The sequence below is a fragment of the Alexandromys fortis genome, unplaced genomic scaffold (genome assembly GCF_014885135.2).
Source record: "Alexandromys fortis isolate MF-2015 unplaced genomic scaffold, M_Fortis_MF-2015_v1.1 scaffold_209, whole genome shotgun sequence".
Taxonomy (NCBI): Eukaryota; Metazoa; Chordata; class Mammalia; order Rodentia; family Cricetidae; genus Alexandromys; species Alexandromys fortis.
Window position 1 is genome coordinate 55,820 of NW_026068090.1, and position 16,726 is coordinate 72,545.

At 38.1% G+C, this 16,726-nt stretch overlaps 1 protein-coding gene across 1 annotated transcript; it reads left to right on the forward strand.

Moving 5' to 3' along the window:
• The first annotated feature begins 15,012 nt into the window (after positions 1 to 15,012).
• LOC126488852 (olfactory receptor 51I2-like) lies at positions 15,013 to 15,975 on the forward strand. The gene has a single exon (XM_050122620.1). It carries the CDS (start codon positions 15,013 to 15,015, stop codon positions 15,973 to 15,975), a length of 963 nt encoding a protein of 320 aa, XP_049978577.1.
• Positions 15,976 to 16,726: the final 751 nt, after the last annotated feature.

Sequence of the window (16,726 nt, forward strand, 5' to 3'; positions counted from 1 at the left end):
TTATACTTCCCACCTATGCCTCCAGTGTACCCAGGAGATCTCATCTATTTCCCCTTCCCAGGGTGACCCATACATTCCTCATGGGATCTTCTTTGTTTAGTTTATCTATTGCTGTGGCCTGTAGTCTGGTTATTCTTTGTTTTACACATAGTGTCTACTTATGAGTGAGTACACACTGTGCTTGTCATTCTGACTTTGGGTAACCTCACTCAGGATGATGTTTTCTAGTTCCATCTATTTGCCTACAAATTTCATGATGTCATTTTTTTTACAGATGAGTAAATACTCCATTGCCAATGTTTTCTAACACTACTTTAGATTCCAGCAACAGAAAAATAGTTTACATGTTGTCTTGCTTTGTAGACCTTAAATTTCAGTGCATATCCAAAATGTCTAAATAGAAAAACAGTTTATTATATGTGATGTAATAGGTACATTATTTAAATTAGGTACAAAGTTCTGGGGAAGCAGACAAACAAGCATCTGTTTATTATTGTGTCCTTTCTATAATTAAATGTGAATAATTCTGTTATAAAATATTGCTAGGATCATTATACACTAAATAATACATGTCACAATATGTTATAAATGCCAATAAAGATTGTCCATTCTAATAGTTGAAATAACTATTGATTTATTTATCCCAACAAGTTTTCCTAAATTTATTCTATTCTGACTCTTTCTCACCTGAGAGATATGTACACAATCCTGGGCATGCATGTATACAAAAAAAGTATTGAAACTAAATATTTATTGGTAAGAAATCATGAAAATTTTGTTTTAAAACATTCTGTGTTAGGCATAAAATTTTATCAATTATTAAACATGACAGCAAATTTGCATACTAATATTTTTCACTTAAGTAAGTCTCAACTAAGTATCGCTGTGGGAGTTCCTTCTGCCAATAGCCTTTAAGATACCAACTTATGTGGTCATGGCCTCTTATATTATAAATGAAGCTGTAAAGTATGCACTCACTCTCTCACTTCCAGCTGCCAGATTCTTTTCCTGTTCCCCATTTGTGCAGAAGGCTGTGATCTAGGACAGTGATCTGTTAGTCTACCTTTAAATAAATAAAAGATAAATAATTATATGTAATTCTGGACTAGTGTGAGATTATTTCCGTCATCATCTGGTGCCCAAATGTGTAGATTGGTTCCCCAGCTTCATGGCACATTGGGCACGGACTCTTACACTGGAGGCTCTATCCAACACTCAGATGCAGCACGCTGCTGCTCAGCACTCCACCCATATGCTGCCACTTAGCAAGTTACATGCCAGCCCACACACTGCTGCCTATGATCTACAACTTGAACTAACAGAAAACATTGGGTTTTCTCTTTATCCTGGGCTACAACTCTCTTAATCATTTAATTGCCTTAATAACTGCTCTTAATTTGTTAAGCAAAGCATTTTTTTTCAGTACCCAAGTAAGCAACACGTGCTATTTGCTGATGCTACTGTATCTCTCAACCACATGGCTGTAACTGCATCACCTGCTGGCAAACAAAGATTATTACAACTACTCCAATTCATAATAATTACCTTGCAATAGGTAAGATCCAAAAAAAACTACAAAAATGACTTATACCATAACTATCCAGGAGTTCAATAATTATTTTGCTTATGCTATTGATGGTATTCTACAAAGGTTAAGTAATTTTCCTTCTACATCCCTTTATTTGATTCTAGGAATTAGTTTTGTTTTTCATATTATCTCAATAAAACAATGGTTTGATAACAGGGCCAAGAATGAGGCAATGTGAGAAATAATATAGTCTTTACAGGCTAATAATGGACAGTCAGTTGAGAAGATCAATACTATGGAGAGGGATAGCATCAATTTGACAGAATTATCACAAAGAATTTGTGTTGTAGAATTTAACACTTGGAATATGTTGAAAATTATGATAGGTTGACAGATAAGATGTCTCTCCAGGAAGGTAATATGTACACTATCAAAATTATATCTAAGGATGAGATGTTATCTTTACTAGACAAGTTTCATATGTTGAAATCCTCCATGGGAGAACTGGAATCGAACACTAAACAGGATTTTCAGACTTAACAAAAGGCAGTTGTAAAAAGAAGTGAAAAGATTAAAGAATGTGTTGAAACTGATGAGCAGGGACAGAAGGTACAAGGACATGCCAGACCCTGGGATGACATACCCAGTGTTTTGACTGCATATCCAGTAACTTCCATAGAAAGACCATCTGTCACAAAGTACCCTTGTCAAAGAATATACATGGGAACCAATATATATGAATGATCTAAAAGAACCAATAGTTTTTTATGGACTACATTCACCTTTTGTCTGGAAAATGGTGAAAATGTAGGCTTCAAGCAAGAAGGCTATGCCATACGATTGGCTACAATTAATCTCAGCAGTCCTAGACGATGGACCTCGGAACTGCTTTAGAAGTGTTATTGGAGAGAAGAGACAAAAATTTGAGAACAGGGATTTAAGAATTCTCAAGATCAAATTCTTGGCAAGGGTCATTACTCTGATCCTCAGGAACAGGCTTGCTATAATAATTGCACCTTGTCCATGTAAAATGCAGCAGCTTTAAATGCTTGGGACAGGATTCAGGAACTAGGAAAGAGAGAACCCTTTAGTGGCTTTTTACAAAGACATACTAAGACTGAACAAGTAAGAGTAACATACCCACAAGCAAGATATATACTTATTGAATCTTTAGCTTTTGAAAATGCCAAATTAGAATGCAAGAAAATCCTTGAGCCTTTACAGGTCAGATCAGCACCAATAGATAAATGGATCTTGCATACAATTAATATTGAAACGTTTGACTATAGTACTGAGGCTTGGGTAGGAGAAGCGATTTCCAATGGTATGAAGATACACCAAAGTGCCAAATGTTTTAATTGTGATAGAATGGACCTCTAAGAAAGGACTGTAGACAAGGAATTCATAGGAATAATGTCTCCTTTAAGAATGGCAAGAATAGGAGTACTCAGCCTTCTGGTATATGTAGGAGTTGTGGCACAGACAAATTGGATCAATGAATGTAGGTCAACAAAACATGGACAAGGCAACCCAATACCATTGGGAAACTCCTTGGCGGGCCTCTCGCAGGCCCCCATATCAATCAAGATCTTTCATTCCCAGTCACTGCTGAGAACATGTCTCACAAGGAAAATTAAACAATTCAGTGCCTACTGTAAAAAACCATACTGTCCTGGATGATGGAATAGACATGGAAGATGAATCAAGAATTCCAGTAGAAAATAAAGAACATATATTTTGGCAGAATCCTATAAATGATCCAAAACCAAAGTGAATTTATGGGGTTATGACCTATTGCAGCAATAGAATGCCCAGGTTAACATTCCTGCAGTCCCAAAATCTCATGTTTCTGGGAAGGATATTATAAAGTATTATAAGCAAAGGTCACCATCCATTCAGGCTGTCTAAGAACACAAAGCAACTAGCAAAGCTTCAGGGGTTCTAACAGCCTTGCCTTTAAAATGGTTAACTGAGAAATTCATATGGGTTAAACAATAGCCTTTAATAGAAGATAAGTTTCAGGCTTTAGAACAGCTGGTACAGGAGCAACTAGATGATCACCATATTGATGAATCTGCCAGCCCTTGGAATTCTCCTGTATTTGTTGTTAAAAAGAAATCTGGAAAATGGAGAATGGTGACAGATCTAAGAGTTGTCAACAAGGTTATTCAACCTATGGGCCCACTACAATCTGGAATTCCTCTGCATTCTCTATTACCAAAAGAATGGCCTCTCATAGTTAATGATTTAAAAGATTATTTCTTCACTCTATCTTTACAAGAAATGAAGAGAGAAAAATTTGCTTTCACAGTGCCTACTTATAATAATTCTCAGCCTACTAGGAGATACCAGTGAACCGTCCTCCCACAGGGAATGTTCAATAGCCCTACCCAGTAAGTCAGCCAGCGGAAATAATATGCAAACAATTTCCTAAACCTATAATTTGCCATTACATGGATGACATTTTGTTGTCTGACTCAAATGTGTATACTTTAGAAAGAATGTTAGAAGAAGTAAAGAAAGTTTTACCTAGATGGGGATTACAAATTGCTCCTGAAAAATACAAAGAGGAGATTCTGTAAATTACCTAGGTTACAAAATAGGTTTACAGAAAATTAGAACCCAAAAGGCACAAATTAGGAGAGAAATATTACTCTTAATGACTTTCAAAGATTGTTAGAAGACATTTCTATGACCGGCTGTTGGGATAACACCTGATCTAATAATTCATTTAAACTAAACCTTAGATTATGACAAAGACTTAAATAGTCCCATGGAATTAACAGATGAAATGGAATAAGAATTGACTGTTGTTGAAGAAAAATTACAAAAGGATCACCAAGCAAAGAGAAATCTGACTTATGATGCTGTATCTATCATCTGCATGATAAAATATGATTATCTGGACATGTATACATCTGTACTTAAAAATCAGAGCTGGATTTAGAGTTGGATTATAGCCATCCTTCTCTAAATCCAAGCATGTCATTAAAAGAAAAATTCAGAATTTCTGTCTCATGTCAGGAGCAATCTGGTATAGGACAGAAAGAAGATGGATTTTAAGGAAATATTTTACTTTCTCCATGACCATTTTGTCTGTATCATATCTTTCATTGAATATCTGTCTATGTGAATGATGTTTAAGTTTTCAACAATGAACAGTAGATTTTCCTGCAGTAATCTTTGAAGCTTTCAGGAAGGAGATGGGGTCCCACAACAACAACTCCACCTGTTTGATATGATGTCATGATGCTGTTAGAGCTACCATGAGACCAGTTTTTGATGTACCTTCTTATAATGTTCTGGCCAGAATGAAAATAAGAACGACAGAAAAACCCTATCAACTACTCAAAGACCATTTGCAATTATGCAAAACTGCAATCTTGAAACTTAAATATCATTTAACTTTTATAGTATCCCATAAAAAGAACATCTCCCCCATGACAGCAGGAAGCAATTCTAGAAGACGACGTCCCCTCTCACAACAAAGTTTGTCCTTATGGTTAGGGACACCATTTAGGGGTTGATTATTACTTGTATATGGTTGGGGGTTAGGGTAGAAATATGTATGCCCAGAGATCAAAAAAAGGGAAAAACTAAAAGGGACAATAGGTAGATTAGTGTGAACTTACACTAATAATAATAATAGTGAGTAATAGAGTGAATACTTGTAAGCTATTATTTATGAACAATTTACATTGGTATACATTCTCATATGTTGATGCAAGTTCAAATTATGTTTGTTATATTGCATATGCTCCTATTTCTGTTTGTAATATTTGGACACCTATACACAGCTACTTTGTCAGATTGTATGCATGCACGTTTCTACCTCTGTTTTAGACATTTTGTATATTGATACAATTTTAGGATATATTTATCATATTGCATTATATATTTCTACATCTAATCAAAATATTTATACAGAAGCTTTTCAGTTTCTGGAGGTCCCATTTGTTAACTGTTTCTCTCAGTGCCTATGCTGTTGGAGTTATATTTAGGAAGCGGTCTCCTGTGCCAATGCATTCAAGTGTACTTCCAACTTTCTCTTCTATAAGGTTCAGTGTAGCTGGCTTTATGTTGAGGTCTTTGATCCATTTGGACTTGAGTTTTATACATGGTGATAGATATGGGTCTACTTTGATTCTTCTACATGTTGATATACAGTTATGCCAGTACCATTTGTTAAATATGCTTTCTTTTTTCCATTTAATATTTTTTGCTTCTTTGTCAAAAATCAGGTGTTCAAAGGAATGTGGATTAATATCCAGGTCTTCTATTCATTTCCATTGGTCCTCCTATCTGTTCTTATAACAATACCAGGCTGTTTTCAGTACTGTAGATCTGCAGTAGAGTTTGAAGTCAGGGACTGTGATGCCTCCAGAAGTTCTTTTATTGTACAGGATTGTTTTGGCTACCCTAGGTTTTCTGCTTTCTCATATGAAGTTGGGAACTATTCTTTCGAGGTCTGTGAAGAATTTTCTGGGATTCTGATGGGCATTGCACTGAATATGTAGAATGCTTTTACTAAGATTGCCATTTTTCCTATGTTAATTCTGCCTACCCAAGAACAAGGAAGATCTTTCCATTTTCTGATGTCTTCTTTAATTTCTTTCTTTAAAGATTTAAAGTTCTTGTCATACAAGTCTTCTACTTGTTTGGTTAGGGTTACTCCAAGATATTTTATGCTATTTGTGGCTATTGTGGAGGGTGTTGTTTCTCTGGTTTCTTTTCAAGTCCTTTTATCATCTGCAAGCTTCTGAAAAGCAAAGAACACAGTCAACAAAATGACAGCCTACAGAATGGGAAAAAAATTTCACTAACCCCACATCAGACAGAGGTCTGATCTCCAAAATATATAAAGAACTCAAGATTGGTCATGAAAAAAATCACATAATCCAATAAAAAAAAATCAGTACGGACCTAAACAGAGAACTCTCAACAGAGGAATCTAAAATGGCTGAAAGACACTTAAGGAAATGTTCAACTTCCTAAGTTATCAGAAAAATGCAAATCAAAACAACTCTGAGATTTCATCCTACACCTGTAAGAATGGCCAAGATCAAAAACACTGATGACAACTTATGCTGGAGAGGTTGTGGGGGAAAGGGAACACTTCTGCATTGCTGGTGGGAATGCAAGCTGGTACAACCCTTTTAGATATCAGTGTGGCAATTTCTAAGAAAATTAGGAAACAATCTTCCTCAAGACCCAGTAATACCACTTTTGGGTATATACTAAAGGATGCTCTATCATGCCACAAGGACTTGTGCTCAACTATATTCATAGCAGCATTTTTTGTCATAGCCAAAACCTGGAAACAACCTAAATGCCCCTCGACCAAAGAATGGATAGGAAAAATGTGGTATATTTACACAATGGAGTGTTGAAATAAGGAAGCGGCGGGGCTGCATCCCCAACACCCCAGCTGCTTGGCTAGCTTATGCCCGAAATAACAACACACAAACTGTATTCATTTAAAGAACTGCTTGGCCCATGAACTCTAGCCCTTACAGGCTAATTCTCGCACCTGGTCTAGCCCATTTCTAATAATGTATGTAAGCACCCCAAGGTGCGCTTACCGGGAAGAGTCTAGCCTAAGTCCATCTGGGATTGGAGGAGCTTCATTGCGTGCATCTGCCTGGGAGAGCTGAGCATGGCGTCTCTTTGGGAGCAGAGCAGAGTCTGACCTCACTTCCTCTTCCGCCCAGAATTCTATTCTGTTTACTCCTCCCATCTATGTTACAAGCCATGAAGCCAAGCAGCTGGTTTATTATAACTTAACCAATGAAATCAACAGATTGATATATGACACTCCCACATCAATGGAGTACTACACAGAAGAAAAAAATAATGACATCTTGAATTATGCAGGAAAATGGGAGGGGCTAGAAAGCATTATTTTGAGGGAAGTAACCCAGACACAGAAAGACAATTATCACATGTACTCACTCATAGGTGATTTTTAAACATAAAGTGTAGAAAGTCATCCTACAAACCACAATCGCAGAGAATTTAGACAACAATGAAGACATTAAGAGAGACTTACATAGATCTAATCTACATGGGAAGTGAAAAAGACAAGATATCCTGAGTAAAATGTGAACATAAGGACCTTGGGGGGTTGAAGGGAGAGGGGAGAGGCAGGAGGGGAGCAAAGAAAAATGTAGAGCTCAATAAAAATCAATTAAAAAAAACAAAGTCAAAAAATCAAAAAAAGATATGTATACATTGTTTACATTTTGAGGTCATTGTCCTCCTTTACTGCACAGTAGTTTAAATGTTATTTAATATTCTGATATAAAGTCTTAATCATTAAGTTATAAAGGTATAAGTATTATAGTTCAATAGTCATTCATGTTTATTATACTTTAAGTCAGACTAATTCAGTTCTTTAGATACACAGAGATTGTATTCAACATAGATAGGTAATCTTTAAACACTTCAAAGATCTGTAGAACATGGCATTTAAATAACTTAGGATTCTGTGGACATGAGACACAATTGCTCCTGGCAGCACCAGTCTACTCTCTAGAGAGTGTTGTGCACCAAAGACACCATTTGGAGTTTGTCTTCTTCTTGGTACAACTGACTATGGGAAAGGAATTGCCCATGCCTTGACCACTGACAAAGTGTACAAAGTCTGGACTGGACAAGCAGGATACAAGAAAAAGACAGCCAAACCTTTCCAAGACAGGGCAAGACAGTTCTGAAAATTTTCCATCCTCTGAAAATGCTCTGTCAGTTTCTCTAGGCCTTAGCCAAAGTTGGTTGCTTCAACATTGCAAATGAGACTTTGGGTGATTGCTTAGGGAGCCACTTGTTTCTTTCATTTACTGCACATTTTGGAAGCTGCTTGATGGCACTTCCTGCCTACTCAAGTAATATTATCTCCCTTCTCAGGCCTTCAATGGAGTTGAAGATTAGATATTCATAGTTACCATTCTCTTATGATCTACCCAAGCCATTTCCAATACAAGACTTAGACTCCTTGGGATAGAAGTTTATTAAAACATTAGGATATGTTTCTTGCTTAATATTGTTTATGCTGGTTGTAATGCTAACTTTATACTTGATCTGTTCCTAATGTACGTAGTTTTGTATTGTGTTTGGAACTCTCTTATTTAAACAAAAGGGGAGGTGCTGTGGGAGTGCCTTATCTAATAGTCTTTAAGATACCAGCCTACTTGGGCATAGTCTCTTATACTATAAATGCAAAGCATTTAAAGCACAAAGTATGTAAAGCACACACTCACTTTCTCACTTCCGGCTCTCACTTCTGGCTGCTAGACTCAGTTTTTATTTCCCATTTGCGTAGAGGACTATGACCTAGGACTGTGATCTGTGAGTCTACCCCTAAATAAATAACCCTTTATTATACACAATTCTGACTAGTGTAGAATTATTTTGTAATTTCCATCATCAGAGTATTTCATGCTGCAAGCTATAAAGTATCTTGAAATTTTTTCAGAATTGATGACATCTCTATTTTCTAATGACCACTGCTGAGAAAATTTGCTTTATAAATACACAGAATAAAATGGCAGCAAGTAAACCTAGGTTCATCTCAGAAACTTTTGAAGATTTGGGCCTCACTCCAAGACAACATTATATACTTTTCACTAAACTGAAGTCAGTAACACAGAAGTATTTTAAATAATGCTAGCATTAATAATGTAGATATAATATCTACTATATTATAATATAATCCAATGATATGCTAATTTTCATGAAGAATAATTATGGTAGAAAAACAGTTAAAATATTTCTTTTCTGTAATAGAAGCATTATGTTTTTAAAAGAAAAGAAAATTACCAAGCAGTGGTGGCACGCACCTTTAAGCCCAGCACTCAGGAGGCATAGGCAGGTGGATCTCTGTGAGTTTGAGGCCAACCTGGTCTACAGAGCTAGTTCCAAGACAGGCTTGATAGCTACAGCAAAACCCTATCTTGAAAAACCGAGAGAGAAAGAGAAAGAAAGAGAGAGAGAGAGAGAGAGAGAGAGAGAGAGAGAGAGAGAGAGAGAGAAGAATATTTTGTATGTACAGAAAAAAAAACACAGTAAACTCAAAACTGAGCTAAATTGTTTCAGGCCGTGTTGGTTAGGATATGCTGTATGGCAGTAAGGGAATGTAAGGTACTCATGCAGTGTGTTCACAGCCACGCCAGCCCTGAAGTCATGTGGTGCAGCATGGTCTGTTGCCTTTAGAAATTCCTCAAATTTGTTTTTTGTTTCATTTTGAAGTTTTTGTTCACTGATAATTCAGTCACTAAATTTAACACATCCCCAACTCTTGGTTATGTCAACTCAAATAGGGTTCTGACCCACATACTAAAAAGTTAGGCTTAAAGCAAATGTTTTATTTATGCATATTTTTAAGTTCTTAAGTTCTCATGGGGGAGGGAAGCTTATTTTTGCCTTTGAGACTATGATAGTCCATTGGAGTAGAGTGGAGAATGAGCAAGGAAATGTAGTGGTGAGCAAAGGTTACTGACACTAAGGTTGGGTAGGAGGGAAATACATCTTTGAACTTTAGGAATTTTCTGAGTTTTTACTGGACTCCTGAAAAAATAAGGGTATGTTTGGTAGATGATGGAATTTGAATTGACATGGATAAATACAGAACTAGAAGTGGGAGAAGTCTTAAGGGTAAAGTCCTCTGCCTACAGAGTAGAACAAGGAGTTAAATAGGACTAGAAAAGAGTCAAGTGATGGAAGAGCAGGAAGGCAGGACTCATAAAAGTAGAACTTTTTTCAGTCTGTCTCAAGAGTGTCTACCAGTGTTTAAGCATGAACTGTGGCCTGCCCCCAGGTCAAGATCTATTCTAAAAATATCTTGGCCCATTGATGCAGAATTTTGTATTTTCTGCTTTATATTCTGCTGGTGATCACTCTCTAACCAATTCTAAGTCAACAATATTGATTTTCCTCATTTGTGTCTATGTACCTAGCAGGTATTATGGTAGGGCTCGATAGAGGCTCCACACATTCCTGTTGCAATTGGCATCAAAAGTTTTACATGTTATATGGCACACATGCAAAAATGCTATAGGGCACACTGACTCAGAGGCAAGTCTTTCTCCTGGCCCCGTGTCCTCCCCTAGCTGGTACTCTGCCACATTACACAGTGAATGGATTAAATAATTTTCCTTACAGGCATTATGTGCTATATCTGAAGGCCAAGGAAGACTGACAAGTGCTAGAGCAATTTTGTGATGGCATGGGTGCAGGATCCAATACGCTGCGTTTACTTTTCAGAAAGTGGAGATAGAACAAAAAGTGTTGAAAGGCTGAGAATATCACTTAGGAGGCAGGTTGCTGAATTTGTGAGTTCATCAAAATGTGTTACATTGGGGAATTCAGTGCTGTAGGAAGTGTGGGATTTCTTTTAAGCATTCAACCACCATAACTCTCAGTATAATTCAGAACATGGCCTTTTTCTTATTTCCAACATGTTGGTGAGCAGTCACAATGTTCATCTTTAAGTTTCATGTTTCTTCAGTTCTTGGACCTATCTTGGTACAAGTTTTCTTTCTAAAACATATCTACTCTCCTTTACTCAGTCACTATGGATTTATTGACCTGTTAATTTCAAGTCCCCTTGGCACTTGAGGAACCCCACAGAAGAGGTGGAGGAAGAATTCAGGGGTGTCGAGGACACCAGGAGAACACAGTCCACAGAATCAACTAAGTGGGGCTCATAGGGGTTCACAGAGACTGAAGCAGCAATCACGGAGCCTGAGTGGGTCAGAGCTAGGTCCTCTGCAAATATGTTATGTGTATTAGCTTGGTGTTTTGTGGGACTCCTAATAGTGGGAGTATTGGAGGGTGTCTCTGACTCTTGCAGTTGATCTCGGGACACTTGTCCTCCTACTGGGTTGCCTTGCCCATCCTTGATATAAGGGTTTATGCCTAGTTTTATTGCCTTTCTTATCCTGTATTCAGCTGTTATTCCCTAGAGGCCTCCTCTTTTCTGAAAGGAGTCAGAGGAGGCGTAGATCTGAGGGAGATTATGGGGGACTGGAGGAGTTGGGGAAAGGAACTGTGGTCTGGATGAATGATATGACAACAAGAAAGAAATTTAAGCCTCTAACCTCGGCATCGACTGAGTCTTTTCTTCGGGGATCAGAGGTATTGGGCCACTGATGCATTAGAACTTGAGGTAAGCAGGACTTCGAGACACTTGGAATAGAGGTATAATCTGATTGGTCACGTCTCTAATCTCTCTGAGATTCCCTCAACCAACCAACTGAATCTCTCAACAAATATTCGTCTCCCAGAGGTGGAACTGAAAACAGAGAAGTTTCTCTGTGACTCAAATTGCATTTTCCCCTGAGTCTGGCTGCATTTTCCTGACTCAAAATAATAATTAAAAAAAAAAAAGACTATCTTAACTGAAGAAGCTTCTGTGTTCTTCTGTGAAGAAGTTCTGTGTGGGATGTGGTAGAGCAGATTTGACCAGCACCAAAGCCAAGGTGAGTAATCAAGGCTCACAACTGGGCTTCCCTCTCTTCCCCATTACCAAAAGGTAAAGGTCAGAAGGAGACCTGGTAATTGGGTTTAAGAAGAGCCCAGAAATTCTATCTGAGCCCTTAAACAAGTGATGCTCAAATGAACCACTGAAGTCCTGTCTATAATGAAATATTTTTAAAAATGTAAATATTTATGCTTGGGAGCATACAAACATGGTCTCCAGACTCCTCCAGTGAATTTGAATTTTTCATTCACTCATTCATCAAAGTGACTAAATTTCTAGTGTGTGTGTGTGTGTGTGTGTGTGTGTGTGTGTGTGTGTATGATATATATCTAAGTTCAGAAGATAAACAGAACTGGAACAGGAATAAGAAATTGGCTCTTGCAGTTGTGAGTACTTAGGTATGACTTATCCAGGGCAGGCTGGAAACCCAAAGAAGAGTTAATATACACTCTGAACCTCAATGCCTTTTGGAACAGAATCCATTTCTTAGGAAGACCTCAGTTTACCCTTTCTTCTGATTAAATGAAGCCATACAAAGAATAGAGAGTGATGGTCTTTCTTCAAAGTTTAAAAATTCAAAAGCTAGTTGTTCACATAAAAAATTATGCATAGAAATATATAGAACACTGGTTGATCAAAAACTGGGACTACAAGTAAGCCCAAAGAATTAACCAACATGTGTACCACACACTGTGGAAAGACTTCCAGTTTTGGTAACCAGTCAAACTGGCTGATATCAGAAACTGCTGTGTAAATGGGTGTGTGGCAATTTTATAGGCATGAATTAGTAATTGAAAGAGAAATACTTATGAGTTAGTACAGATAAAAAAATTGAAACAAGGAAATCATAAGGAAGGAAATTCAGAGGAATAAAATGAGATGTAAAGAGATGAGAAAGTAAAAAGCTTGATTAGTTTATTGAATGATTGAATTTCAAGAACAGTAGATTAGCAATCACCGAATGCCAGAGTTCAAACTACAAACAATCTGGTTTATGCTGAAGACTGGAGACAAGGGGGAGATAATGAGTCTGGGATCTAATGCAATCTATGAAGTAGGACAGGAAAGGGGGGAAGGAGAGGATTTGATGCTAAACAGCACTGCAACTGAGTATTTCTTTCAACTCAATAGGTATTTGATTCTGCAAATAATGGTAGCACTTTGAATTAATTTTTCACTCAAAGCTAACCAAACTCCTAACGTGCCCTATATATATATATATACCCAGCAGAATGGCTGAAACCCAAAAACTTTTGTCTAATTCTCTCCATTTAAAAAAATATGTTAAAATTACTCTCACATACTTAAACCTGTGAGTTGTTGTTATTTCAACAAGTGGAAAACATATGCAGTTGAAGTTATCCGACATATTCCAATCCCAGAGGTTTGTACACAAAGGTCAATGCTGTACTCCAGCTAAAGCACTGATGATAATGAAACTCGGTTTACCAGAAGAGGACCAGTTTAAAGGTGGTGACATATAAGGACCTGTTGGTTGAGACTTTGAGAAATCTGTAAGGAAAGTTAGAGGGAAAGAGAGGTGGAGGACGGAGCCAACGGAAAGAGCAGGACCACCAGTTTCCCTAAAACAAAAGTAAGAAAAATAAGATTATGAACAATTTCCTCTGGGTTGAATGATGAAAAGGGAATCACAGATGGAATGTGAAATGAGCTAGGAAAATGAGATGTCCAACAAACCTAAAGCTGGGGACATACTATAATGCCATGTATATCTGTTGGTAACCCCGCTGTGCTTCTTAAAATAGAACACAGACAAAATATTTGAGACTTTAGGATAGCCATCACCTTTCAGAAAATTAGCCAAAGATTTCTTCTCTGTGCAATCAACTATAAATCTTACATATTATGTCCATGCCATGGGTTCAAGGCATGATTTCTTGAGATAGGGAGGGCTTCGATTCCTTTTACTTCAAAACTTACCATCAGTTCTACCTGATGCCTGGAGGAACACGGCTTGTCTTTTACCTGTTTTTGTCTCTTTTGTGTAAAACTTGGTTATCATTTGGTTATTGATTCATTTAAATAAATGTTGACTGTGACTTTATTCTGTACGAGGAACTGCACTAGGTAAGAGTTATCTGCTAACAGACAAAACCTTATGATTGACCTATCCATGAAATTTGTAATCTACCATGCACGGAATCGAGAGATGTACAAGAATTCAAACTCCAAGACAACGATGCATGGGCTGGCCATTGAGCTCTCCACCCTTGGGTTTCTCTTCTGTACAATGGGTGAGAAAAATTTGGCCTTTTCAAAAAGTTTCTTGATTCTATGTATGAATAAATTCAGCCTAAAATGTTAAATATGAATTGTCAGTTTTTACATATGTCAAAAATATTTCATAGAAAAGCCAAAGGCAACATAAACAGATGGGCATTGGGGAAACTCAGTTAAAAGTGCAAAATTGTGGGGAAACACAAATTTCTCATGCAATTAAACTCTTGGAGAGTTCATTGAACTCTATAAAAGTAAACTTCCTTTGTTCCATATGCCTGGATTAGTTTCATTGTCTCTTACCAAACGCGACTTCGCACTTCTGCCTAGGCATGGAGATATAGCATGTCCTCGATGTGTACAAAATGTAGATAGTGGTATGACCAGTAAGCTGTTCCCCAGCATTTGGAATTTAGACCACCAGGTGGACCAGGTGTCAGCATTAGAGATAAGACACTTTTCAACAACTTGTGTAGAATTCATAACTCCAACTGCCCAACCCTGTATTTAAAAAAAAAGCCAGATCTTCAAAAGTACCTGTAGTTTTCTTGAAAATTATAGGCAAGATATACTATGATGTTAATTAGAATATTACCCACATAGTCTGCATTGATATTATCATCAATATCATTCCTTTATACCTAGAAGTAAATGGTTAACTAATGAAACTTGATCGAAACTTTCAGATCAACACTACCTCACTATCTCCTCTCATCCTAGACACGTTCAGTGTTTGTCAAGATTAAGGACATCACATCTCTGTGGAACCATGCTCCCTTCCCAGGCCTTCATCAACATCTCCTTCTTCCAGCCACAGTTTTTCCTCATGACTGGCATCCCAGGACTAGAGGCTGCCCATGGCTGGATCTCCATCCCCTTCTCCTCCATGTATGCTGTGGCTCTCACTGGAAACTGCCTCATCCTCCTGGCTGTGAAGAGGACCCACACCCTACACCAGCCCATGTACTACTTCCTGTCCATGCTGGCCCTAAGTGATGTGGGCCTCAGTTTGTCCACACTGCCTTCTACCCTGGCTGTGCTCTGGTTTGACTACCGTTTCATTGACTTTCATGCCTGTCTGCTCCAGATGTTCTTTCTGCATTTCTTCTCCGTGGTAGAGTCTTCAGTACTCTTGGCCATGTCATTTGACCGCTTTGTGGCTATCTCCAGTCCCCTGCGCTATGCATCTGTCCTCAGTAATAATGTCATCACCAGGATTGGTGTGGCCATTATGACCCGAGCTACGCTGTCCCTCTTACCATTGCCTTTCTTGTTGAAGCGACTGAACTATTGCCCTGGCAAGATTCTCCTCTCTCACTCTTTCTGCTTCCATGCTGATGTCATGAAACTGGCCTGTGCTGACATTACTGTCAACATCCTATATGGACTCTTTGTGGTTCTGTCCACAGTGGGTATAGATTCCTTGTTTATTGTTATGTCTTATTCCTTGATTCTTCACACAGTGATGGGTCTAGCCTCCCCCAGGGAGCGTGTTCGGACCCTCAACACATGTGTTTCCCATATCTTTGCTGTCCTGGTCTTTTACATTCCAGTCGTAGGTGTGTCCATGATTCATCGATTTGGTAAGCACCTGCCCCACATTGTTCATGCCCTTGTTGCCTATGTGTACCTTGTGGTGCCTCCTGTGCTCAATCCCATCATCTACAGTGTCAAGTCCAAGCCCATCAGAGGGGCCATGTTCAGGGTGTTAAGTGGGAAGTGCCAAGGCTAATGAACTTAAAATACATTACAACTGGGTAAAATAAAGGAAAGCCATATTAAGCACTGGAAATCTATAGCTATGCTGAGTTAGGAGAAGATCATCTGCCTTATTCCTGTGACAAAGCTGCTCATTGTTTACATTGTAAAGATGCAATGATGAGGATTAAAGACTGATAAATACGCAAAACATTTTCTATTCTAATTCCCCTTCCCGGGGAGATCCTTGCACTCACCTTACATCCTCCTCACATAGCCTCCCTGGCCTGTGGACCATAGCATGATATACTTTTCCTTTATAGCTAATATCACTCATACGTGAGTACTTACTCTGTCTTCCTGGATCTCAGTTACCTCCCTCAGGATGAGTTTTTCTAGGTCATCCATTTGCCTGCTAATTTCATGATGTCTTTCCAGTAGCTACCAGTATGAGCTACAGATAGGAGTTGAGCTGGGTACATGTGCCAGACTGGAGGAAACTCAAAACTTTCTGAAATCTAAGGCACTAACTCTGTCTCCATAAGAAAAACTTAATTGGGCTGTGTAACTAACCATTCATCAAGCATTGAATATGAGTGCCTCCAAGGGGACTGCAAACAGAAAGCAGACATGCAATGGGATTGAATGGAGGCATGCACCTGGAGTTCCAGCACTGGAGAGCTGAACACAAGAGAATCATCGATTCAAGGTCATCCTAGCTACACAGTGACTTTGAGGCCACTTTGGGTATGTGAGATTCTGTCTCAAAAAAAAAATCACCAAAG

What these genes read in the sequence shown, in the direction of transcription:
- LOC126488852 (XM_050122620.1), top strand. Translation starts at nt 15,013, where the DNA reads ATGCTCCCTTCCCAGGCCTTCATCAACATCTCCTTCTTCCAGCCACAG.